The sequence below is a fragment of the Sinocyclocheilus grahami genome, unplaced genomic scaffold, assembly GCF_001515645.1.
Source record: "Sinocyclocheilus grahami isolate Dianchi unplaced genomic scaffold, SAMN03320097.WGS_v1.1 scaffold76.1, whole genome shotgun sequence".
Taxonomy (NCBI): domain Eukaryota; kingdom Metazoa; phylum Chordata; class Actinopteri; order Cypriniformes; family Cyprinidae; genus Sinocyclocheilus; species Sinocyclocheilus grahami.
In genome coordinates this window covers 972,205-997,405 of record NW_015505255.1, presented here as the reverse complement: position 1 = coordinate 997,405, position 25,201 = coordinate 972,205, and the positions used below count along the sequence as shown (strand labels likewise).

Here is a 25,201-nt window from a genome sequence, read left to right as displayed (position 1 = left end):
TTTTAGGGGCAGGGCAATTTCCCAATCTGCTAAGGTTGCTACAGCCTATAGTTTGAATTACACTACGAATGAATGTCTAGGGGGCATAGATGATTTGCACCCTAATGTCTTATGAGCAGATATGAATTACGATTTCATAATTTATGTCTATTCATCACCTTCAAGGAGATCCAGATCTCAAAGACATTAAGCGAGGCACATTTTCCTCTCTCCCTCGACAGGGACGTGCAATAAAAGTAAAGAAAAAACCAGCACACCAGATCACTTGCTAGTTAAACAGAGCACATGTAACCTCTGCATCTCCCCTAATGGTTAATCTCGGGTGGATCTCTGACTTGATTGGTTAAGAGTCTCCGCAGGGCAGGTGAAACCCCACCAATTGCCCACCATGAAACAGTAACACTTTTATCAGCAAAGTAGCAGCTAACAATTATATTACCAGAGCCAAAAGCAGTCTCCTATCTCACTGCTAATCAAAACACAGCCCATCTGTTGTGTTGTTGCTCTCAAAATGACTGTTTATCTGAATATGGAAAGTGAGTCTTCTAGCCGATCACACATATCTAGTGGAAATATTATAAACGGCGAGAATGAAGAATGTGAAGAAATTAGATCATGAAAACTGTTCATAATGCTTTCAAAAATGTTTTCACAAGAACACACATACACACACACACACACACACACACACACACACACCCCTGTGAGCACTTCACATAAACACACACACACTTTCCCTTAGCTGTGCTTTTGTGTTTTGTCAGAATTAATGAGAAAAGTTCCCTTGCCCTAGGGGTAATTAGTGTCCTTGGAGTTAAATAAGCTAATACTTAGACACCTCTGGCACAAGCAATTATGTTTGTGTATTGAATAATTGATTCAAAGAGGGGGGAAGGGCTGCTAATCAGATCTGAGCATAATGAATTGATTTAATTAACAGGGGAATCCGTGGCTCTCTGGGAAGCGCGCGCATTTATTCAGTAGCAGGAGCGCGCGGAGCGCATATATTGGGTGAGAAAAGGCAGCGTGAGCATGCTGTTAGGAGTTGTCAGCCTCAGAATTGGATTTCTTGAATATAGTTACAGTTTCGGAGCAAATGAGAACTGGGAGGAACACGTTTCTACTCCGAGAATAGCTTCTTCGCGGCAGCTCAATTTAAACGGGTGTTTAAATTAGATTTGAGTTAGTGTAGTCGTTTTCGCATGGAATGCACCGTGGCGTCTCACTTTAGTTTTAGACATCGTTAATTGCAAGCGTGGATATTAGGCTACTGACGCGCCGCTGCGTACGCGAATACAACTGAGGGGACATCGCTGCATATTATATCCGAAATACATTAAACAATAGAATAACAGACACGTTTCTCTACATGGCTTTCCGTCTCTGAACAGCGGAAAACCACACAGACGAGCCTGCCTGTAATTAAAGCTTGCGGCAGCAACGCGGACGATTATTATTTTTGTTGTTTGTTGCAAAGCAATTTCTTCTCAGAGACGCGAGCGGCGCGCGCAGAAGTGTACTGGAGCCGAGAGCGGATCGCCTGGAGCCGGACTCCTCGCTCCTCAGGACGATGGTGTTAGACAAGGAAGAGGGTAAGTGTTCGGATGATTGTTAGTGCATTCATTTGCTCCTTACGTCTATGAAGAACGCGGGACGGTGAGGAAATGCAGCATTTAGCGTCCATTTTCCCCGCGAACGGGACTTTCATGCTCCTAGTTCGTTTGTCATATCAGACGGATGCGTTCGTTCGTCAGGTTTACATGAGGAGGAAAGCGCGTACGCTACTCTAAAACACTTCAGACATGCTTCTCTGACTGTACCCGCGTATGAAATATGATATTATCGGTTTAAAAGACGCAGACAGAGCAGAACCAGCGTTGCTATTCACCGCAGAATCAGTTAACGTTAGCGCTCGGGTCAAATCTGTGAAGTTACGGGGATATTTTTTTGATCAGCAGCGGCTGCCCTCTCACACAGCAGGTGAGAGCATTTGAACCATAACCTTTACTGATAGGTCTAAACTATAACATCTAGATCACCAGTTTAATATAAACGTGTTTAGTTTGTAAATGTTTGTTTTTATAGGCGTATGTGTGATGCACGTCTCTGTATTTACGCTGCACGCTGGTTTCTATGGAAACCGTTTATAAACTTTGGTTTCTATGGAAACCGTTTATAAACTTTTTTTTTTTTTTTTTTTTTTTTTTTCCCAAAAGTTATTTTTGGGGCTGCGTAATCCCGTTTTTGTACTATGTTTCTTTAACGCCGTTGAGAGAGAAAATCTCTACAAAGTGTCTTTGACCTAAAATGCCTTTCTTGTCATCTTTCAGGGAATATTGTCATCACACACACACACGTTTACTTTTAGACACACACCCTTTCCCTTCTAAAGTGGTGCCTTGCCCTCTAGACCCATATTTATATTTGAAAATGGATATTTCATATCTCTTTAATGCCTTTCTTGTCATCTTTCAGGGAATATTGTCATCACACACACACACGTTTAGTTTTAGCCAGGGGCCCTTTCCCCTCTAAAGTAATGGCTTGCATTTCAGACCCATATTTATATTTGAAAATGGATATTTCATATCTCTTTGAGCCAACCATCCTTTCACTAACCCATCTAAAAACCAATAAAGGGATTGCCGTAGAAACATAAATTGGTCTGTCTTGCTCAATCCATGTTGCGCTAATGTACCCAGATTAACTCAACTGTAAATTGTCTCCTTTGGATGTCTGTCTTGCTAAAAGTTCCCCATATGATTCATGATTCAGATTGCTTTTAACAGCTATTGGCTAAGCAATATGGTAAATGTACAAGGTGATGCAAATGGCATTAGTAGGAGAGGATGCACAGGAGCATGTAATGCAGTCAATACTACATTAACTACTGATGCCCAATTACAGAAGCAGGGAGAGTGGCTTTTAGGAGCATTAGGACTTACAGAAAAGCTTAGATCACCTGCTGCTCATTGCCTAAAAGCTTCACCCTTTGCTTGCTGGTGCCGACCAACTGCGCTGGGATTTTGGCAGGGATTCACTCACACTCACACACACACACACACACACACACACACACACACACACACACACACACAGACAGAGAGAGAGCGCGCACAGGCTATGTTCAGATAAGTCTGATTCTAATAAAAGGCTATAGTCTGACTCTAAATATATCAGTTGAGGTAAAGTATCCTCATAGTTTGGTACATCTTGTACTGAAATCAAAGTGAGGGAAGCTAGTGAATAAGAGAAATTGAACTGAGCCTAGTGAGAAAAAAAAACAACCATATGCACAACCCTCATGATCGCTCGCATCATCCATACGCCTCTGTGTAAGCAAACATGAATGGATTGTCGGTACTTATAAACTTGCTGATACATTGCGATTTGTACAATTGCGAGCTGTATTTGGCTTCCATAATGCTTTCAAATAATCTCACTGTAACTCTGAAGTCACTGCATCCTGGAATAGAAGAATTATCCTGTTACCTTCTCCCCAACAGGAAAGCAGGATACAAAGTTTTCACTATTTTTACTACACATTAAGCTTGCTTCAGTTTTCTGACCTAAAAGTCACCGAGTTGTTAGGAAGTCTTAAAATATGTACGTTTTTCTATGTGAAATAGTGGGTCGTTCATATCTCTGTACTATGCGACGTACTAAGCGCTGGAAATTGAAAGTGGAGCTATGTGGGTCTTGTCATAGTTTTGCACGCCCTTGCTATTGTACTATTACACAGCCTTCCAAAATTATCAGCCCTTTCACATTTCAGCTTTGTCATCAGCGGTCCTTGCACTGTATTTGATCCTTGCTGTACTGCTTTCAGGCAATGACACTACCTATCTTTTGTGCTTTCTTACCATGATTTTGAGAGAGTGTGGAAATGTGTTAAGGTACAGAACAAGCACAACTCTTTTCATGACTACCTTTAAATAAAAGAAGCTCTCGGTTGACTTTTAATTCTCTCTGGCGAAGTACGCTATTCAGCCATTTTCTTTCCCTTCAAGGTATTTAAAACTATCTGGATTGGGAGGAATAATTGGGTCCTCATTGTGGACTTGTTCAGGATTGATCATTCGCATCGCTGGGCTCTCTTAAGAACCTGGAGAAGAGAAAAGAACACCCTTCTGTTCTTCATCCTGATGATAAATTCTTAGTTGCGTTCCTCGTTTAATTTACGAGAACTGCGTGCCGACTGACCAATGAAGTGTCTTCATTCCTAACACGTGCATTTGAAATGCAATGTTTCAAATGAATACTAGACCCCTGATCTGTCTGCTGCTGTAATAAAACCCAGGGCTTCAGGCACCAATTTTATTTAGAAATAATAAGAATTGCTTCATTCTTTACTTGAGTTACCATGGTAATTCGGTCTTGTAGCAATTTTATATTGATTTAGAGAGTGGACCATAATATTTCTTTTGTTATTTCCCTTTCTGTGGGTTGATTTCTAATTTCCACTTGCAGATTACTTTTATACATTCCTTAAGTCTTTTCACTTTTTTCATCCTGCAAGGTAATTTTCTCTCTTGTATTTGCTATTTTCTCAGCTTATTGGCTTGTTCTTACTCTAAATTAAACTTGCCAATTTCAAATATTGAAATTACATCAATGTTTCTCTCGCCCTGGGTCTCTCGCAATATTGCGCCTGGATTTGGGGCCTAATGCTTGTTCCTGCCACTTATATTGCTTCAGCCTGAAGAAATTCCTACTTGATAAACATTTTCTCCTGATGCAATTACAGTTCAATATATCTGCAACTGATGTATCCTCAACATGGGGATCCGTCATTGCTCTGTGGTCTTAAATTGGAATGCTCTTTTTTGTTTTTTTTTGGATGATGATTTTGAATGCATGATGACTGACACATTCTGATGAGGTTGAAATGTTAAACATTACAAGGTGATGCATCCCTTTCAACCGTACAAAATTGGAGCGCTGGCCGTACAATTTTACCTTAATTTCATGTGGGGTTGTCGCTTAAATCCTGAGGACACAGGACGAGGATGAGGAGAATCAAACCGAGCAGTAGTGCTGCACGTTAAATCGAAATGAAATCGAGATCGTGATTCCACAGAAGCTGTGATTTGTAGGGATGTAACGATTCACTCACCTCATGATTCGATTCACGATTTTTCTTTTTTTTTTTTTACAATGAGATTTAAGACTAATTATAAATTAAATGTGTCCTTTTTATTATTGCTTGGACAAAATGCTGCACATTTCTTTGTGAAATTGAAATCTAACACTATTATAATAATATACTAATATAGCACTTGCATATTATTGCCCTTTGGTTGGTTTTGATTGCTTCTATTGTCCTCATTTGTAAGTCGTTTTGGATAAGTGTCTGCTAAATAACAATTTAAATATAATGTAAATGTAAATAACACTAAATTGACATTTTAAAATGAGCCCCAAATCAAATAAGTAACACAAATAAAATACATCTCTTCATATAAACTAAGGCTTTGTCTGTGCTCTTTCCATTTTAAATGTAGAGATTAAAATTAATCATGAGCCAAACAAAGATGCTGCATACATGCAACATGAGCAGTTTTTAACCTAAATTGGATTGTATAATTTTGAAATTTGAAGCAAAAACAATGGTTTGACTTCAGTTTTGTGAAACCATACATAAAAATATCTGCATGAAACAAATGGCAGACGAGCTGAATGAGATGCAGATTCACTCTCTGCCAGCAGGTGGCACTTAAAGCGTTTCCTTGGTTACCGCTGTGAACAAAGCAGTGCTGAACTTATGAACTTTCATATGCATTATACAGAGGCAAGATGTCAGGGCTCTATGCTTTTCTTTTTAGCACTTGTTAAAACTTCAATTTAGGAGCACGTTCAATTTTAGGAGCACCTTCTAATCAATAATCCAAAATTTTATCAAAGTAGCCTTCCCATTACGAGGTGATATTTGACTAACTTTAAGTGTCATCTTTTGTCATTCTTTATAAGCTTTTTAAAATTTTATTAAAACGACAGAATAAGAACAAGTAGAGTAAGGAATATAAGTTACCAATCAAATGAAATCAGTATTAACAATTAATTTGTAGAGGTGACACAGAAGAACACAAGTGGCTTGGTGTACTTTCAGACATTTAATGAGACTCAGAAGTGGAATGAGTGCAATTAAATTCATGATGATATTAATGTTTTAAATTTATAAAATTGAATAGAAATATTAAATGATTTAAATAACTGAAAAGATACTTTAAAAATGAAACTAAAACTGCCAGCAGGTGGAGGCAAGTCTTAATTTTTATCACTGAATCATTAATTCAATTGATTCGTTCGAACAGCTGATTCATTCAGGAATCAAGTGACTGTCTTTATGAATGGGTAATGATGAATCACTGAATCACATTTGTTTAAAAACGCGCGTTCATTCATAAACGAAACACCGCTGTGTTTGATTGGAGATGCGCAGCGGCTGAGCAGTCTTTGTTTTAAACTATCTTTGACGAAATAGAGCAAAATCAGACAATGGTGTTAGTCAATGTAAGTCACTCAATATTAACTTGTTTATTGAATTGTATTGGATTAAATCAGTATCACATTTACAAACTCCCTTAAAATGAAATGGTCGCACTGTAGAGCCATGCATCTAAACTTTTCTAAAGACCGTAAGTCTAAGTTCCCCTCAGATATGGATTCATATAAACTACCCATAAATGAATCGCGATTTGTTTAGCATCTCAACCGATTTGAATCTATTTTCAACCGGCTCGCGGTTAATCATTACATCCCTAGTGATTTGTCATGCGTATCTTTCAGTGAAGCACAGTTCTGTGATCAGCAGTAAATCTCCATCCAAAGGCCAGAGGGCGCTCTCGCGCTGAAACTCCAAATACGCCTCGCAGAAGAAACCCAGAAAATGCCTATTGCTGCAGCTGAATAAACAGAAGATTCAACTGCTTTCATTGATTCAACGTGACTAATAAACACAACTACGGCAACATATGGTTTATCAGTTATTAAAATTCATTAAAAGTCATTAAAATTAAAGTATATTTATAATGCATTGCCTTTATCACTGCTTAAACGCGGTTAATCATTACATCCCTAGTGATTTGTCATGCGTATCTTTCAGTGAAGCACAGTTCTGTGATCAGCAGTAAATCTCCATCCAAAGGCCAGAGGGCGCTCTCGCGCTGAAACTCCAAATACGCCTCGCAGAAGAAACCCAGAAAATGCCTATTGCTGCAGCTGAATAAACAGAAGATTCAACTGCTTTCATTGATTCAACGTGACTAATAAACACAACTACGGCAACATATGGTTTATCAGTTCTTATTATAATTTTCATTAAAATTAAAGTATATTTATAATGCATTGCCTTTATCACTGCTTAAATGCTATGAAATATGTTGCGTGTCTTCTGTGTAAGAAGCCACAATCTCACAGAAGGATTTATTTCAAACACTCGACTGACGTTATGAAGTGAGTTTGGAGTAAAAATGATTAAATGTGGTATTTTCACATGCTTTCAGATGGAGCAGCATTTACTTCACAGAGCCGTAGTTCACTGAAAAGCTATGCAAACAGCTGTCGTTATCGCGAACGATTTATTCGACTTCAGAATCGCGCAATAAACATCTGCAAATCATTTTTTTTGCGTAACTTGTCAGTGAACTACGGCTATGTGTAGTAAATTCTGCTCCATCTGAAAGCACGTGATGATGATGATTTCCTGCTGATTACAGAACCAGCATTACTATCAACATGCGCATGACTATCGCATTCGATTAATCATGCAGCCCTACCGAGCAGAGTCACATTCCGGTAGATCTTATGTGATCAACCTAACGTATAGTTCCCCAAACCCATTTCTGCCTCTATCCCAAGGCACATGATCACTATCAAACTTGTGCTTTCGCACATCAGTGACTGCAGATGTATATAATTTCCCATCATTTTACCGCAACGCAAAGAGGACCCGAATAAAGACGAAGGTTCTAGAGAGAGCGAGAGTTATAGATACGATGCTCACCAGCTCAATCATATTTACTTCCAGTGTTACATGTGAACACTCTTATTAAATCAGCATCCAATGTCTAAACACGGTCAAACATCAAGGGAGCCGGCTAAGGCTCATGTTTCATCCATATGGTCTCATGACAGCGTGTTTCTGTGAATCCTTCTCATATCTCTGTGTAAAAAATGTAGTTTTTGGCAAGGTTTTTAAATTCCGATAAACATGGGATTTTTGAAAAGCTCCAAGGACATGCAGTCCATCACTGAAGCATTGGGAACACAAAAAACCTTTTATAACATCCTCAGACATGCTGCCAGCGAGATGAATTGTCATTTTTAGGCTACCTTTTAAAATGTCTCGGAGCAACCTTATCTTTCACCTTGAGTCCTGAGACGAATGCAGACAGGTGCAGCATTCAGTAAAAAAGGAACATGAGCGAGAGAGGCGCAGAAAACAATATCTGTGTGTATAGTAGGATGTTTACTCAAATCGGGTCCAGCCAAATTTAGCTTCATCTTAAAAAGGAGAAATATATAGGCTATAATCCACTTTTGCTACAATGTCTGTACAAATGTCTGTGTCTTTTCAAATTTGATTCTGCTCTGGAATTCTCTACAATAGTAGCTTCTCCCAGTGGACATGCTCCAAGTAATAGTACATATGCTCTGCTGAAAGAGGGATTTACAGCTACAATATTGATGATTTTACACTAGGTGGTTTTTAATTTACTTTCCTTTGGTCTTTAGACCATGTTATTCCCTCGTGTCACCTTGTCGCTGCACCTCTCGCTAGCACGTCTCGCTGCAAGGGTGAGTTGCTTCGTCTATTGCATTTGTGTGCGATCACTTTCTGTTTCCCTCACACACGCACTCGGCTTTTCTTGCAGCAGGTCGTCACACTTGGCTCCATTTCATCAGTCCCTCCTTCCATTCCTTTATTTATTTGTATATTTCCCCCCCTCCTCCCTTCATCTTTCGTCTTGTGCGCCAGTTGTCCTGTGAAGCTCGAGGAGTTTTACTTTACCACTGACTGCGACCTATAGCACTAGGTAAAGAATGGAGCGACGACCTTACAGCTCTACACATGCACGCAATTTCACGACCAAGTTCTGCTGCTGCACTTTGGAATGTTACTTTTTGGCATGACCTTCTTGTTTTAAAAGGTTCAGCCTTTCGAGAGAGAAAAGAGGAAAAAAAAAGTACAGGTGGCCATGCTAATGAAATAAATGACTAGCATACTTTGCTTAAGGTCTCGTCCTCCCTGCCAGCTCTTTCCGTCCACCAGAGACACTTTTATAAACTCCTCATTAACCTCATCACATTCTGTAACTTGATAAAAGCTTTCCTAATGATACCTACACTGATATCCACATTTGGCTCTAATGAAGTTAGAAAGTGCAGCTCGAGGTATCATAGCCGTTCATTAGTGTTGCCTTTATAAAAAAAAATTAAACCAATATGGCACCCCTCGCCTTGATGTCTTTATACAGTAAATATCACCCAACTCAAATATGATGAAACGATGGAGAGAGAAAAAAAAAGACATTGGTTGTAAAAGGTATTTAGACCCAAAAAAAAAGCCTTGTTGCTTTGTGAATGTTTGAGGGAGTGTTATGAATGATTAATGTAGAAATAGAATCTTGTGGCATAATTGTAACAGGGTCAGTTTATGCATGCGAGTTTCCATCTTGCTATACATTGATCTTCCATTATGCCTATTAGTTGGAAGGCCTTTTTTAATCCCTCCTGAAATGCTCCCTAGATACATATTCGCAAGAGTGTTTACTGGAGAACTGCAGGCACACACTGATAACCGCTGTTTTTTTGGATTGTTTTGTAGGTACGTGGGCATGTGTGCACACCTGTGCGGGTACATGTTTACCGTGTGCATGTTATACGTCTGTGTGCAATTGGTTTGCATGTGCAGAATATATTTACCGTGTATGTTTATAACATGTTTGAATGCATGTACACAGCATGTCACAGAGCTGTTGAAGTTGTAGTCCTCATAGCTGATGTGCATCTGTGTTTTGTAATGGAACCATTGAAGATTACTGAATAGCGGAGTGAAGCGAGATGAATTCTGAAATGAGTAATGATGCACTGTTCAATATATTATTCAATGTGTCCTTCCTGGAGCGAGGATTATACTCAAACTAGTGCTTTAATGTTTTTGGAGATTGTAGCCTCTTGGGGGGCGCGCGCACACTTGTATGGATATGACATCATTTTCTGCTGTTCAAGGAGAAACCATTTGTTATTGATACTATAATACCTTTTTTATTTTTAAATCTAGAAATCCTATTCATCAGTATTTGCAATGCTGACTAGGTCACGGTTATAAATATAGGAAACATGTAGGCCAGAGTGTTTTTCCTTTTCTGTTGAGACAACATAATAAACTCCCCCCAGCTCAATAAACTTTCCATATACACCACAAACCGATAATAACAAACCTCATGTAAAGTACTTAGGCTATATTGGATTTCTCTCTTCCAACTATTTTCTTGTGTAAACGCATTCCATCCAAATATTACATGGATATTAAAATCTATTACTTTTTTTAATAAAAAAAAAAGCCACAACATAAGAGGATGCTATTAGATAAAGCACTGGAAGGGGGGGCTGGCAAATGGAAACTCAGTCCACTTAATGAGATACTAAATTCCACAACTCATTGGCCGACCTTCGATAAATAAATCAAATCTTGAATACCTAATTAAAGGCAGTGATTGCAGGTTAGTTTGTATTGTTCCTTAAAGGGGAAGGACAAGGTATTGGTGAGGCTGATTTAATCAATGCTCAGAGTGAGGGTTCTGATCCATTAGAGTGGCAGCTGTGGTCCAAGCGCTTGGCCACTCTGATCAGCTTTAATTGAAATTGGAAACTGAGCACAGGCTGAATGTTGTCCAGCCCCCTATCTGCCAGCCGATGATTTTACCCTTTCTTGACGCTTTTAAATGTGGCCGTCTCCCGTGAACGGTTGGAGCTTATAATGGAGCAGCCATTCGATTTAACTCTTGAATTCTCCAGTAATGTCAATAACCTTGGATGGTGTGGTCATTCAGTCATAGCGCTCTTAATGCTGCTATGGAGAAGGTTAGAATAGACTCCAGTTTACTTGAGTGTTGTCATTTAAATGAGGACATTGATGTTATTTAAAGCTAATTACAATGACTAGAAACTAACCCAAACCTTATCCAGAGAGGAAGATTCTGGTTCATAACGGCAATCTAATTATTTTCATCTTATGGCCAATAACTAATAAATGGCTGATTTTATACATTTTAAAAAAAGAACATTTAAAACACTAAATGGTTTGTATGCTACAAGTGAATGTATGCGTTACTAATAATATTATAATATACAGTATGAAAGGCAAATATTTCTAAATATTTTTACACAAAACAGCTGTTATTACATAAACAATGATGTGCTCTTAAAGAGAGTGTAGTTCAAGAGAATACTTAAACGGTAAAATGTAATGCATAATCGCTATGCATTACATAAGCTAGCTGATGGAAAAGTAATCTATATCTAAAAATATGCAAAGACCAAGGAAGATAAATATTCTGTGCTGATAAATTAAAATATTTTGGCAGTATTTGTCATTTGTGCACTGATGAGAATTGATTGCTTTTTCCCTAATGGAGACGTTCCCAAAAGAAGGTCTTGTCATGTTTAAAGTAAAACGTATAGCTAACAGTTTACCAACTACACACACGCGCGCGCACACACAAACTCACAGGCTTGAGATACTATGGTTACATTTACACTAATTCGTTTTCATTTTAATACGCATAACTTTTGCTACGGTTACACCTGTCGTTTACACTACTCCAGCATTTTTGACCCTGGAAAACAGACTTTTTAAAAGGCTGCAGACTCCGTTTTAGTTTGAAAACTCCTGGGTTGCGTTTCAGTGTAAACTGACCAAAACTGAGACTTTTGAAAATGATGGCCTGGCAGCCCACATTCGGTCTGTGTATCCTTGATGACCGTGTAAACCATAACATCATGCTCATTCTTGTACGCATAGATATGTATAGGTGCATTCCCCATTCGACTGCTCCAAGCACGTAGACATGTCCGCCAACTAAATAATAGGGCATCTACCTATACATTTACGGGTATACCTGCATGAATGTTCATGTGACTTGCATTTCGTTTGTGTAGTGTGGACCGAGATCGCTTCTGAATCGCAGTGAAAACGCCAGTGTAGATGAGGATCGTTTTCATTTTAAAAAGCTGGTTTAAAAGAACGCACTAGTGTAAACGGGGCCTAAGAATAAGAAAAAAGTGTCTCTTCTGAAGATCGATTTGATGCTTGAAACAAGCTCTGAAGTCCTCATTCTCCGATGTCTGGGAAACTAACCATTACAGCTTGTCAAATGACTGCTAACGTACTTCCAACACCACAGAATGTTCACCTGATTAAGCCTAGTACAGTAAACCAAAAAACCTGGGAAAATGAAAGGTAACCGTTGCAACCCAAACCCTGCTTCATTATTTACCCCATAAGGAGATGGGCATCCGAGAGAGCGGTTGAGTGTCACAGAGGCCCCACACACCAAACAAATACCCCCCGTGGTGGATTTGCATTATTCAGCTCTAAACAGGGCCCAAATGGAGTTGTGCTGCATGGTGTTTCCTCCATTTTCAACCTTGCAGCATGGTTCTGAATGGCACACCTGTCTCCTGGCATATCTTTTGAAATGCTAAATGTGTAGTAATTGCCAGGGAGAGGGGAATTTCATACATCACTCCCTAACCTTGGGAGTGACAAACTTTAGAAGGCCTACATTTATACCTAGCCAAATGCATTTTTAATGTTGGCTAAAAAGTGTTGGGGCATCTTTGTGCGACGGATGGCGGAAAGAGGCTCTAACGGTGGTAATGGTTACATTCTTGCCAGGAGTCATGAAGTAGCAGATTGCCCTTTTTTAATCTCAAAGTCTGAAGATCTGGATGGAGAATAGATGGATTTATTCCTTTATTCAGATGCAAATGCAATCTGTGGGAAAAGGGGAAAAATGAATTGAGTTCATATATGAAGAGTCATTCATCAGCGGGGGATATTGACAGTTTATTCCTTCTGGTGGAGTTAAATGGGTGGGTAGAGGCTGCAGTCTCCGAACTCAGTCTAAATGAAGACCTAAAACAAACGTGCACTCCAGGCCTACTGTACAGAACAACTTCCAGATGGGTGACGCTTGACTGGCTGGATGTGAGGTCACGCACCTCCCTATTCTTTCTCTATCGAGGAACTGATTGTTTCTCTGAAACTCTTCTAACCCCTGAGTCGGGTGTATTCTTCCCCTCCATTCGCACAAGCTTTTCTGATTTTGGTCTGTCGACAACTCACCTTCCAGAGCTGTTTTCTTACTATGCTAGCAAGCGAACGCCTCTTGCAATAACACTGGCAGTTTTCGCACGTCTCCAAAATAAGCAGTAATGAATTTAATTAGATAGCTGTTGCATATCTCTCCGATACATTTTAATTACCCCCATGTGAATAAATTAAAATTAATAGGAGAAAAAAAGTGTAGAGCAAAAAATAAATAGCGCGCACACACACACACACACACACACACACACACAAGCTAATGAAGTTATCCATTAATTGGAATCGCATCTGTTAGCCAAAGCTTTAGCAGGGCACCAGAAGCTGACAATGTGTTTAGTAAGCCTCTCAATCTCATCCTAGAAAAAAAAAAAGGGTCGAAAAAAGGCCTTTGGTTCTAGAAGATGACTACGAGTGTAAGAAATGCACCTCTGACGTGATGGAAGTGACGACCAGGGCTTGGAGAAAAGAAACGCCCTGTTCTAGCCAGACTCCCCACTCTGCAGGAACTGATTGTTTCTCTGAAACTCTTCTAACCCCTGTCGCACACACACACACACATATACACACACACACACAAGCTAATGAAGTTATCCATTAATTGGAATCGCATCTGTTAGCCAAAGCTTTAGCAGGGCACCAGAAGCTGACAATGTGTTTAGTAAGCTTCTCAATCTCATCCTAGAAAAAAAAAAAGGGTCGAAAAAAGGCCTTTGGTTCTAGAAGATGACTACGAGTGTAAGAAATGCACCTCTGACATGATGGAAGTGACGACCAGGGCTTGGAGAAAAGAAACGCCCTGTTCTAGCCAGACTCCCCACTCTGCTGTGCTTGAAGCCGGGCCAGTGTTATTGCAGGCCTAATGTGGCTGCCTCATTTGGGCCGGCTCAGAAGTAATTATGCTTGGGGAAAGTGGCTGCCGACAGCAGGGGTCAGGACACTTGTAACGTGAAAAGATTATTCCTGGCGACAAAACCCTCCCTTATCCCGGGCAGTGCCAGGGTCACTGCAAGGGAGCAGCATTGCTCCATTTCACCGGACCTTATTAGTGGCAGCAGGTTGCTAAAGTTTGTGAAAGTGCATCATATTAATGAACGGCACACCCTGACCGTCCGCATTGGTCATGCCAGCCCTGATCTCTTTATTTTTATTTATTTTTTTCTTCCTCTTCCTTCCTTCCTTCCTTCCTTCATCTTTTTTCCAGTCAAAATGTAGTCCTCATCTAAACTTTTCTGGGGTATTAATTATATCATAGCAAGTAGTGTTGCTTTAGTCAACGAAAATGGACTAAATATTGTCAACAAACCTTTATCACGTGACGAAGACGAGACGCAACAAATGCTGGTCATGTGACGATGACTATAAATGTATAATGCAATATTGTTGATGAATAAAAATGAGACTAAATGTGGTTTACAAAATAAAAACTATGCTAAAATGTCTCTTCATTTTCGTTGACCAAAACGAGACTGTTATTTCGTCTCGTTTAGTCGCATTATTATTATTATTATTATTTTTGCAGTATTTCTGTTTCCTGTGTCTCACTTCAGGGGCTGCATCAGGTCGCACTGTGCAGACGTAGGCGACGTCACTTCCTCAAGCCCCACTCGTGGCATTATTTAGAAACACTGCATTTATTATATAATATCCATTTCTAATGTTGCCAATAATTAAAGATGCACTTAAATTCCGGCTGCCGAAAATTAGTTCACTGCTCGGGTTTCACTTTCACATGGTGTGACGCTCTGCGTATTATCCGCTCCATGCGTGTGCGCTCCGCTCAGTCGCCCACGGCCCATGTGAGTGCTCCACTCATATACCGTTCATGCTCATCGGAACAGCAAAGTCCACTCAAATCAAGCTGACCGGAAACTTCTAATGTAGTACAGTATTGTTTCTGTCTGCAATAGCTCTACTGTGCTGTAATGGTGTGGTAAATTGGCATTGTTGTTCATTCATCTTATTCATTGATCTGCTAACCGTTATGCTCATGTGTCCTCTGATGATAATCGCCTTCTAGGATTAAACATTATTTGGGTAATTGGTAAAAAAAAATTGTTTTAATTAAAACTCTTAATAGCCCTACTGTGTTAGACCTACACTCTTAAAAAATAAAGGTGCTTCAAAAGGTTCTTCAAGCGATGCCGTAGAACCATTTTTGGTTCCACAAAGAACTCAGTCAAAGGTTCTTTAAAGAACCATTATTATTATTATTTTTGCAGTATTTCTGTTTCCTGTGTCTCACTTCAGGGGCTGCATCAGGTCGCACTGTGCAGACGTAGGCGACGTCACTTCCTCAAGCCCCACTCGTGGCATTATTTAGAAACACTGCATTTATTATATAATATCCATTTCTAATGTTGCCAATAATTAAAGATGCACTTAAATTCCGGCTGCCGAAAATTAGTTCACTGCTCGGGTTTCACTTTCACATGGTGTGACGCTCTGCGTATTATCCGCTCCATGCGTGTGCGCTCCGCTCAGTCGCCCACGGCCCATGTGAGTGCTCCACTCATATACCGTTCATGCTCATCGGAACAGCAAAGTCCACTCAAATCAAGCTGACCGGAAACTTCTAATGTAGTACAGTATTGTTTCTGTCTGCAATAGCTCTACTGTGCTGTAATGGTGTGGTAAATTGGCATTGTTGTTCATTCATCTTATTCATTGATCTGCTAACCGTTATGCTCATGTGTCCTCTGATGATAATCGCCTTCTAGGATTAAACATTATTTGGGTAATTGGTAAAAAAAAATTGTTTTAATTAAAACTCTTAATAGCCCTACTGTGTTAGACCTACACTCTTAAAAAATAAAGGTGCTTCAAAAGGTTCTTCAAGCGATGCCGTAGAACCATTTTTGGTTCCACAAAGAACTCAGTCAAAGGTTCTTTAAAGAACCATCTCTTTCTTTCCTTTTTATAATCTGAAGAACCTTTTTGCAACAAAGGTTCTTCAGCTGTTAAAGGTTCTTTATGGAACCATTTAGACTAAAAGGTTCTTCTATGGCATCGTGAAGCACCTTTATTTAAGAGTGTACCCGAAAAACTAAAGCAATTTATTTCATTTGTAGGCCTATCGTGATTTTTTTTTTAATTTTTAAATTGTGTGCTATTAGTAATTTCTTTATTTGTTCTTTTAACTGCTTAGCCTCCTTGTCAATTTTATTCAATTCAAAGTTTAAAATCAAGCTATCTCGTGCTACTGCAACAATTACCCAGCTGTAAAATCAAAAATACACAGTGAGCAAAACCATTTAATTACCATTATAACTAGCTATCTCACAATGTTTACATATGAATAAAAGCCTACATCAAAATCTGTCATATAAATTGGTCTCGTCATTAGACATTAGCCTACTGATTGCCACCATTGATAGACATTTCATTTTATAATATAAAAAATATCTGTGACATTTATAATCTGTAGTTCTTCCCTGTTGTACCGAATATCTATACTTTTCAAATTATCACATCGAAGTTAGAAATTCAAATATCGTGACAATTAATTTTGTAGGGCGCCACACATTTGTTAATTTCCAAAGGGTGCCACGACTAAAGAAAGGTTGGGAAACCCTGATTTAGAAGACGAAAAACAAAGTTAGGTCTGACACAGAGAAAGGGACCGATGGCCGGCCAGCCAGGGTTAGTCTTTATTTAAATTTGTGTGTACTTCTAACATGTTCGGTTGTAAATTCAAATCGGAGCGTCTTCTGTGTCTGGAATGGATGTATTCTTTAGTCTATAAGGTAACAATAATAAGATAACCTTGTTTGAAATGGGTTTGGCTAAAAGAAAATTGGTTTAGTCTGTACTACTTGGTACTTACACTATTGACTGGGTTAAATAGAATTGCATTTCTAAAAAGAGAATAAAATACAATTTTCATTGACCAAAACTAGACTAAAATAGTCATGGATAATTCTGACTAATGCTCAGACTTTTAGTTGACAAACTTGACTACACTAAAAAGAGTATGAACGGTTGGGAAACCCTGATTTAGAAGACGAAAAACAAAGTTAGGTCTGACACAGAGAAAGGGACCGATGGCCGGCCAGCCAGGGTTAGTCTTTATTTAAATTTGTGTGTACTTCTAACATGTTCGGTTGTAAATTCAAATCGGAGCGTCTTCTGTGTCTGGAATGGATGTATTCTTTAGTCTATAAGGTAACAATAATAAGATAACCTTGTTTGAAATGGGTTTGGCTAAAAGAAAATTGGTTTAGTCTGTACTACTTGGTACTTACACTATTGACTGGGTTAAATAGAATTGCATTTCTAAAAAGAGAATAAAATACAATTTTCATTGACCAAAACTAGACTAAAATAGTCATGGATAATTCTGACTAAAATAAGCCTAAAATGCTCAGACTTTTAGTTGTCTAAAACTTGACTAGACTAAAAAGAGTATGAACGTGACTAAAACTAATAAAAACTAAAATGACCGCTTCACACAAAGACTAGACTAAAACTAAAATTTAAAACAGGCTGCCAAAAACAACACTAATAGCAAGCAATGACCGGCCTGATTTCACATGCAGAGCAGTCTTGAAAAGATGTAATTGCATCCACAACTGCTTTACCTTAATTTACCCACAAGCTACAGCTGAACGAATTCTGTTCTCCCATTATGTGCTGCATGATGTCCACCGAACACATGAATCAATGTTTCAGACAGTTCTGCTTTGGACTTATCAACTATGATCAAGCTCTTTATTCGTTTGTCTGTGTTTCAGCTGGCATATTCTACCTGACATTATTACCAGATGTGTTTTGTCTTGGCAGTAAAGGAGAATGAGTGTCTACAGGCTCAATTATAGTAATGTGGACTGATTGAAAGGAACTGATTCACACCGACAATAGCAGGACATCTGCCTTAGTTCCCCATTAACCTCCACGGTGGCTGGCTGACAAATTCTAGTCCAGATTGCCATGGTCGCAGCTTACATGCTCACAACAGGCTCCTATGCACAGCTGGAGCTAACATAAAGCTTTGGTTTAGGATAAAGTTTAGGACAATGCAGTGGTCTTAAAATTTAGTTGTCATGCATATTTGGTATAATGATCTGGCACTTGATTCATTTACATTATCATGCTGTGTGCTTTAGCTTTTGACAACCCTCTCAGAAAAGTGACACTTTAAAATTCATTCAAGTTTATTTGTACAGCGCTTTTCACGATACAAATCATTGCAAAGCAACTTTACAGCAAATTAAGTTTCTACAATATTTAGTGGTAGCTTATCAGTGGTGACTGTCAATGTACATATGGCAGAAATGTACAGAAAAATCAAAGACGTAATCAAACAGACGAACACTAACAGCAATTATTATATGATGCAATCAAACTTATAGCAAAATGTGGTAGTTCTGTATGTTTCAGGGTTGGCATCATCTGAGGTCCTATGAGGGGTTGGCATCATCTCTTCTCAGGTGTTCTGGATCCAGACTGAAGCTTGTGTAAATCCTAGTTACCACGGGATGTCAATCCCAGCAGAAACAAATAGAGACCTAATTAGTGTAGCTGCTGTTCCAACCAAGCTAAATTTGTTTAACCCAAACTAAAGAATAATGTGCATTTGATCAGATATAACTGCAGTGCAAGATTATGATATGCATTATTTGAATGCTTGGCCAAAGAGATGTCTATAATCTAGATTTAAACCGAGAGTGTGTCTTAACCCCGAACGTTATCAGAAAGGCTATTCCAGAGTTTGGGAGCCAAATGCGAAAAAGCTCTACCTCCTTTAGTGGACTTTGCTATCCTAGGTACTACCAAAAGTCCAGAGTTGTGACCTTTGGAGGGTGATGTATTGTAGCGTGGTAGAAGTCTAGTTAGGTAAGCAGTGGGGGTCGACTGATTATCGGTGCCGACATTAAGTGTTTTTATGATTATCGGTATCGGTCATTTTCAAAACAGATTCGCCGATAAAATAACTTAATTTTGAAATGCGCTATTTGGCTCTGATGCAGCCTGTCAGAACTCACCACTCTGTGGCCTAAAGCAGTCTCCGCCCACCACCCAGCTGATTTGTTGGGAGTCACCAGTCCGACCAATCAATGCGGAATTCACTCTCACTCCAAAAGCGCTTGCTAACTGGAGCTGCTTCAGTGATCAGGCATCAGTTGTCTCTCAAAGGTAAGGCAGCAGCAGACGTTGCTTAAGTTGCAATAGATCCCAGTCCACTAACATTACACTGAAGTTGCAAAACACCTCAATATTATCTATGATCTCTGCGATGCGGAAAACGCGGACGGAATCGCGGAATCCAGTCATATAAATGGAGTTTACTGTATGACGCAGAATGTCACGGAATTTGTCAAAGTTTGGATGAATTAAAAGTCAGTACACTTAAATAGTTGCAATATGGACTAGTATCTGTAAATATTAAGCCGCAAAAATACTATTTAAATATGGATCCAGCATGTTCTGCGTGTCTGTGTGTAAAAAAACACCGCGCATCTGTGCCATTTACATACAAAGTCTGCGATGCTCACGGTGATTTCAGCTTCTGTCGTATCACTACATGAGGACATCTCCAGAACTGCTCTGACTCCCTCTAAGAGTCGCTTAATGAGCATTTGACAGTTTCATTCGAGTAAAACTATCTTCATATCATTTACATAGACCTACAGAAACAAGTTTCTTCATGACAACCCGTCAAAATATAAGTTCGGGTTAGCTTGAAATTATCAGAAATATATTACTTTAGTGCAGTATGATGTACGTACATACTACTCGGGGATGAAAGTTTTCCGTCGCACATGATGTTGTTGTTGTTCTGCCGATGTTCTTACGATTTGTTGGTAGCATAATCTGATAGATAGCATTATTTGTCAGCACACCAAAAATCCTCCCTGCCACGGCTGCAGTTTCTCACTAGGCTCGTTTCCATTACCCTTCAAATTGAGCAAATTGCGACTTGAAAATACGCCTAATGGAAACGCATCAATTTCGCAAAAATGGCCATATATCGCAAAAAAGTTTTTACGCTCTCGCATGAGGTGGTTTTTCAGGCAATGCGCAAAAGGATTAATTCGCAAAACTGCAATGGAAATGGCTTTTTTGCATTTACAGGTCACATGGCGTATGTAAAAAGTCATATGATCCTTCAATGTACTATAACCTCCAAGAAACGCTTCATAAGTGGCCGCGCTCCAGTATAAGGGGCTTTCCCTACTATTAATGCTTAGACAATTTACACTGCACATGTCTGCGGTGCAGTGGGGCTCTGATACGGCCACTGAAGCTGATTGCGGCCACTCAATGCTTGTTTGTTTTTATACAGTCTATGGTTTATTCCAGCCGCGCCACGCACGTTTCTGAAGGGGCTCTCTTTGCTGCTTCTGTAAAGATACACGCATAAGCCTCCTTTGAATAAATATAGCCAAAATCCCACCAAAATCCGTTGCCATGACTTATCGCGAGAGGCAAAAGTTTAAGTTTTAGCCGCATAACATTGGTTAATGGAAACGCCGTCATTTCAGAAAATATCGCCAGTTTTGCGCAAATCTGTAATGGAAACGCCTACTGACAACATAATGCCGCTCGCATCATTCACAGTCGGGTTATTAGCAGAGAACACGGAGCAGGTCTTGAATTTCAGGCGCTGGATTGCGGCTATTAATAATAATTCTACTTCCCTCAGGTTCCGCGCTTATAACGCGATGACCGATGACGGAACTTATCATTTGCACATGCTTTTGAGTCTTAAGAACTCATTTTCTGTGTGCCCACAGATCGCGATAAGAAGAGTGACAGATTGTAAATTATTCAAGGAGTTTGCAAATATGATATTGATTTAATACAACAGTTCAATAAACACGTACTGCCTGATTTTGCGCTTTCATCAATGAAAATAGTTCCAAATATAGTAACAGCTCAGCCACTTCACATCTCAAAAGCAAACACAGCGGGGTTTCATTCATGAATGAAAGTGTTTTTGAATGAATCTAGCGAGTCAGTGATTTCATGATTACCCATTCATAAAGAGTCACTTGCTTCATTCCTGAATGAATTAGCTGTTCAAACTAATCAGTTGAATGAATGATTCCGTGATTTGCCTCTACCTGCTGGCGGTTTTTCATTTTTTAGGTATAATTGCAGTTATTTAAATTTTATTTCTGTATTCAAATTTTTATTTAAAACATTAATCTCCACATGAATTTCATTGCACTCATGCCACCTCTGAGCCTCATTGAATGTCTGAATGTACCTACAAGCCACTTTTGTGTTCTTCTGTGCCACCTCTGTAGTACAAATACATTTTTCATTAATACTAATTTCATGATTGGTAACTTATTTGTCTTATTCTACTTATTATATTGTTTTAAATAGAAATTTTTAAAAGCTTATAAACATACATTTTTGAATTTGACAGATGAAAATGATGCCATTGCAAAGGTAAAAAGAAAATGCCCCTGTAAATCACTTCACCTCATATTAGGAAGGCGAATTATTGATCAGAAGGTGCTCCTTAATTTTTATTATTTTTTTTAATTAGGAGGACAAAGCGCTCTTGATTACAAGAAGAAAAACACTGCTCTTAAACTGGGTGTGTGTGACCGGTATGGCTGAGGAATGGGGTTTGGCCAAGGAAAAATTGTCAAAAGATTTTTTTTTTTTTTTTTAACCCCTGACTACTATAACAATTAGGGATGTGCCGATCCGATATTCGTATCGGCTCCGATAGTGCCATTTTTCTCGGATCGGGTATCGGTCAGAGAGCCGATCCAAATTTTTATTTTTTTTTCCCCTCGATTTGTGCGAATTCTGTTACTTCTGAAGCCATACGATAGCTTAATGTGAGCTACATATGAATATTTAAGTCCTTACATTAAAGTTCACACAAACTCTTTTCTCCGCTGTGGCTGTCACTCATTCGTTCAGCCTTTAAAGTTTAAACCCTGGTCGCGTTTGGTTATAGCAGTCAGCTCCGTAAAGCTCTCTCCAAGATCATTCTGTGTTCCCATTATACTTGATTTGTAAATGCATGTCTATGATTTTGCAAAGAGGACTTTATCTTCTAGTTAAGTTTAATGCTGTTTTGTTACTTGCTACCTACCGGGTGTCTCTGAGAACAAAACACGGGTGTAGAAGGTTCGACTAGGGGTCGACCGATATGTGTTTTTCAAGGCCAATGCTGATACCGATTATTACAGATCAAGTAGACCGAGAACCGATATATATGTCTGGTGTAAAAATGAAAATTAATGTCAAAATTGAAAATAACAAGGACTCTGACAAAAACTGCCTTCCCTGGTGTTGGTTGAGTGTAGTACTCCCACAGTAAACTCTTTATTTTAAAGAGTTAAACTCTTTATTTTTTGGCAAACTCTTTATTTAATGGGTTTACCATTCAAATTAAAACATGGAAGAAATAGCGTATTGTGTGATTATTCTTTTAAACAAAAGTTGTAATTGTTGTAGTAGTCAGGGGTTAAGAGTAAATCACTCGCATATGCGACTAAATCTTCACTCTGGGCGACTAAATGCTGTCTAATATTAGCCAATGGCTAATCAATTCTCAGATTTTACTCGCCAGTGTGTGAGTTTGAGGCTGAGTATATGATTAGCACAGATATATTTCAGAGTTTCACGCTCCGTCAAGCGATCTGTGATATTTTTCAGTTCATTTGAATGGATGCGCAGCGCACCTGTGTTTGTGTATTTGGTGTAATGTTTCTAGTGTGAAGGCGCACGACTCGCCATTGCTTTCTCACATAGAGCAAAGAGTGCGAGCGAGCGAGAGTCTTGATATACTTTGTATTTTCCTGTAAAAATAAATCCTGTGGAATTTTTCAGCTTTTAAGAACTGCCGGGTTTTCCTGTAGTAGGTGGAACTCATTGGCTGGTGCTCACCTAGTATCGTCCCTGTTTTGATTTCAGCGAATCAGTTCGAGCGAACGCGCACAACCTGATTAATATTCATGAATCCAGTAGCTCATTAATCCTTAGTGCGTTTTTATATTGTTCTTATTAGTAGAATTCGTATAATAATATTATTATTATTATTTATTATTATTATTATCTTTTTTTTTTTTTACAAGAACACTGAATGACCCAAAAAGGCACCAGCACCAGTCCTAAGTTCATGGTTACCAAGTTTTAATTCTAATTACTAAACTTCTATTAAATAATACTTGATTATCATATTACAATGCTTGACTGACTGATATTAAGAGTACTTTCAGATAAAAAGCTGTACCATTTTACAAACATTGTGTGTGTATATATAATTTCAGTCTGGCGAGTAAACAAATATACTAGCTAATGGCGATTCAATTGCCAAGGTGTCCGTTGAGGGTTGACTGTATAAAAACAGTTCGTGATGCAATGTATTTGTTTTGTCCTATCGTATCTCATATGTTGTTGCCTTATTAAAAAGTATGAATGTAATGTGTAACATTTTACCATATTTAGTGCAACACTTTTATTTGTTCCCCACAAAATAGTTTTCACTAAATGTTTGGATTTCTCAAATTTATTGTGCACTGATTTTTCTAGAATAGCTTTTGCTGCCGAATTATCGACTAGCCTAGTTTATAAATTGTCAGATTATAAATATACATAGGCCTATATTTTTTCATATTTTTTATTTTTCTTTTTATATGAAGTAGTCTGTATCTAGTAGATTGTGAAAATGATTATCAGTTCCACACACAGAGTATATTATCAGTTCCACATGTATAAATTGTACATTTATTTAAATGAGGGGAAAAAAAACTTCACTGGTATCGGCCAATACCGAACCCTAGGTATCGGTATCGGAGACAAAAAAGGCAGATCGGAGCATCCCTAATAACAATTACAACTTTTTGTTTAAAAATAATCACAATAAGCTATTTCTTCCATGTTTTAATTTTAATGGTAAACCCTTTGTTTGCCAAAAACTAAAGTTTACTGTGGGAGTACTACACTCAACCAACACTAGGGAAGGCAGTTTTTGTCAGAGCCCTTATTAATTGACATTAATTTTCATTTTTACACCAGACATATATCGGTTCAAAATATCGGTTATCGGTCTACTTGATCTGTAATCGGCATCGGCCTTGAAAAACACATCGGTCGACCCCTAGTACGCAGGAGCTAACCCATTAAGGGCCTTATAGGCAAGTAATAATATTTTGTAACTGATACGGAACTTAATGGGTAGCCAGTGCAGAGACTGTAAAATTGGGGTAATATGATCATATTTTCTTGACCTGGTAAGGACTCTAGCCGCTGCATTTTGGACCACCTGTAGCTTGTTTATTGAAGATGCAGGACAACCACCTAGCAGTGCATTACAGTAGTCCAGTCTAGAGGTCATGAATGCATGAACTAGCTTTTCTGTATCAGAAACGGGTAACATGTTTCGTAACATGGCAATGTTTCTAAGATGGAAGAATGCTGTTTTTGTAACATGGGAAATATTATATATCCGAATTTAATAGGAGAAAATTATTGGTCATCCAATCTTTTACATTTAACACACTCTGTTAGCTTAATTTAGAAGTTTCATCTGGTCTTGAGATATATATAGTTGAGTATCATCAGCATAACAGTGGAAACTAATCCCGTAATTTAGAAGTTTCATCTGGTCTTGTTGAGATATAGTTGAGTATCATCAGCATAACAGTGGAAAATAATCCCGTATTTTCTAATAATATTACCAAGGGGCAAAATGTATATAAAAAAAATAGCAGAGGACCTAGGACAGATCCTTGTGGCACTCCATATTTTACTGGTGATAATTGAGATGACCCCCCATTTAAATGAACAAGGCGGTAGCGATCGGACAGGTAGGATCTAAACCATCTTAAAGCCTGCCCTTGAAATACCTGTATAGTTTTGTAATCAATCTGAGTATGTCATGATCTATAGTGTTGA

At 38.7% G+C, this 25,201-nt stretch overlaps 1 protein-coding gene across 1 annotated transcript in view; it reads left to right on the top strand.

Annotated features, from left to right (window-relative positions):
- Positions 1–956: 956 nt before the first annotated feature.
- The window catches only part of LOC107585950 (rhombotin-1), a 59,481-nt gene continuing 35,236 nt past the window's right edge, over positions 957–25,201 (top strand). The window contains exon 1 of the mRNA XM_016273141.1: positions 957–1,592. Coding sequence (XP_016128627.1) covers positions 1,571–1,592 — 22 coding nt within the window. The 5' untranslated portion in view covers positions 957–1,570. The remainder of the gene's footprint in view (positions 1,593–25,201) is intronic.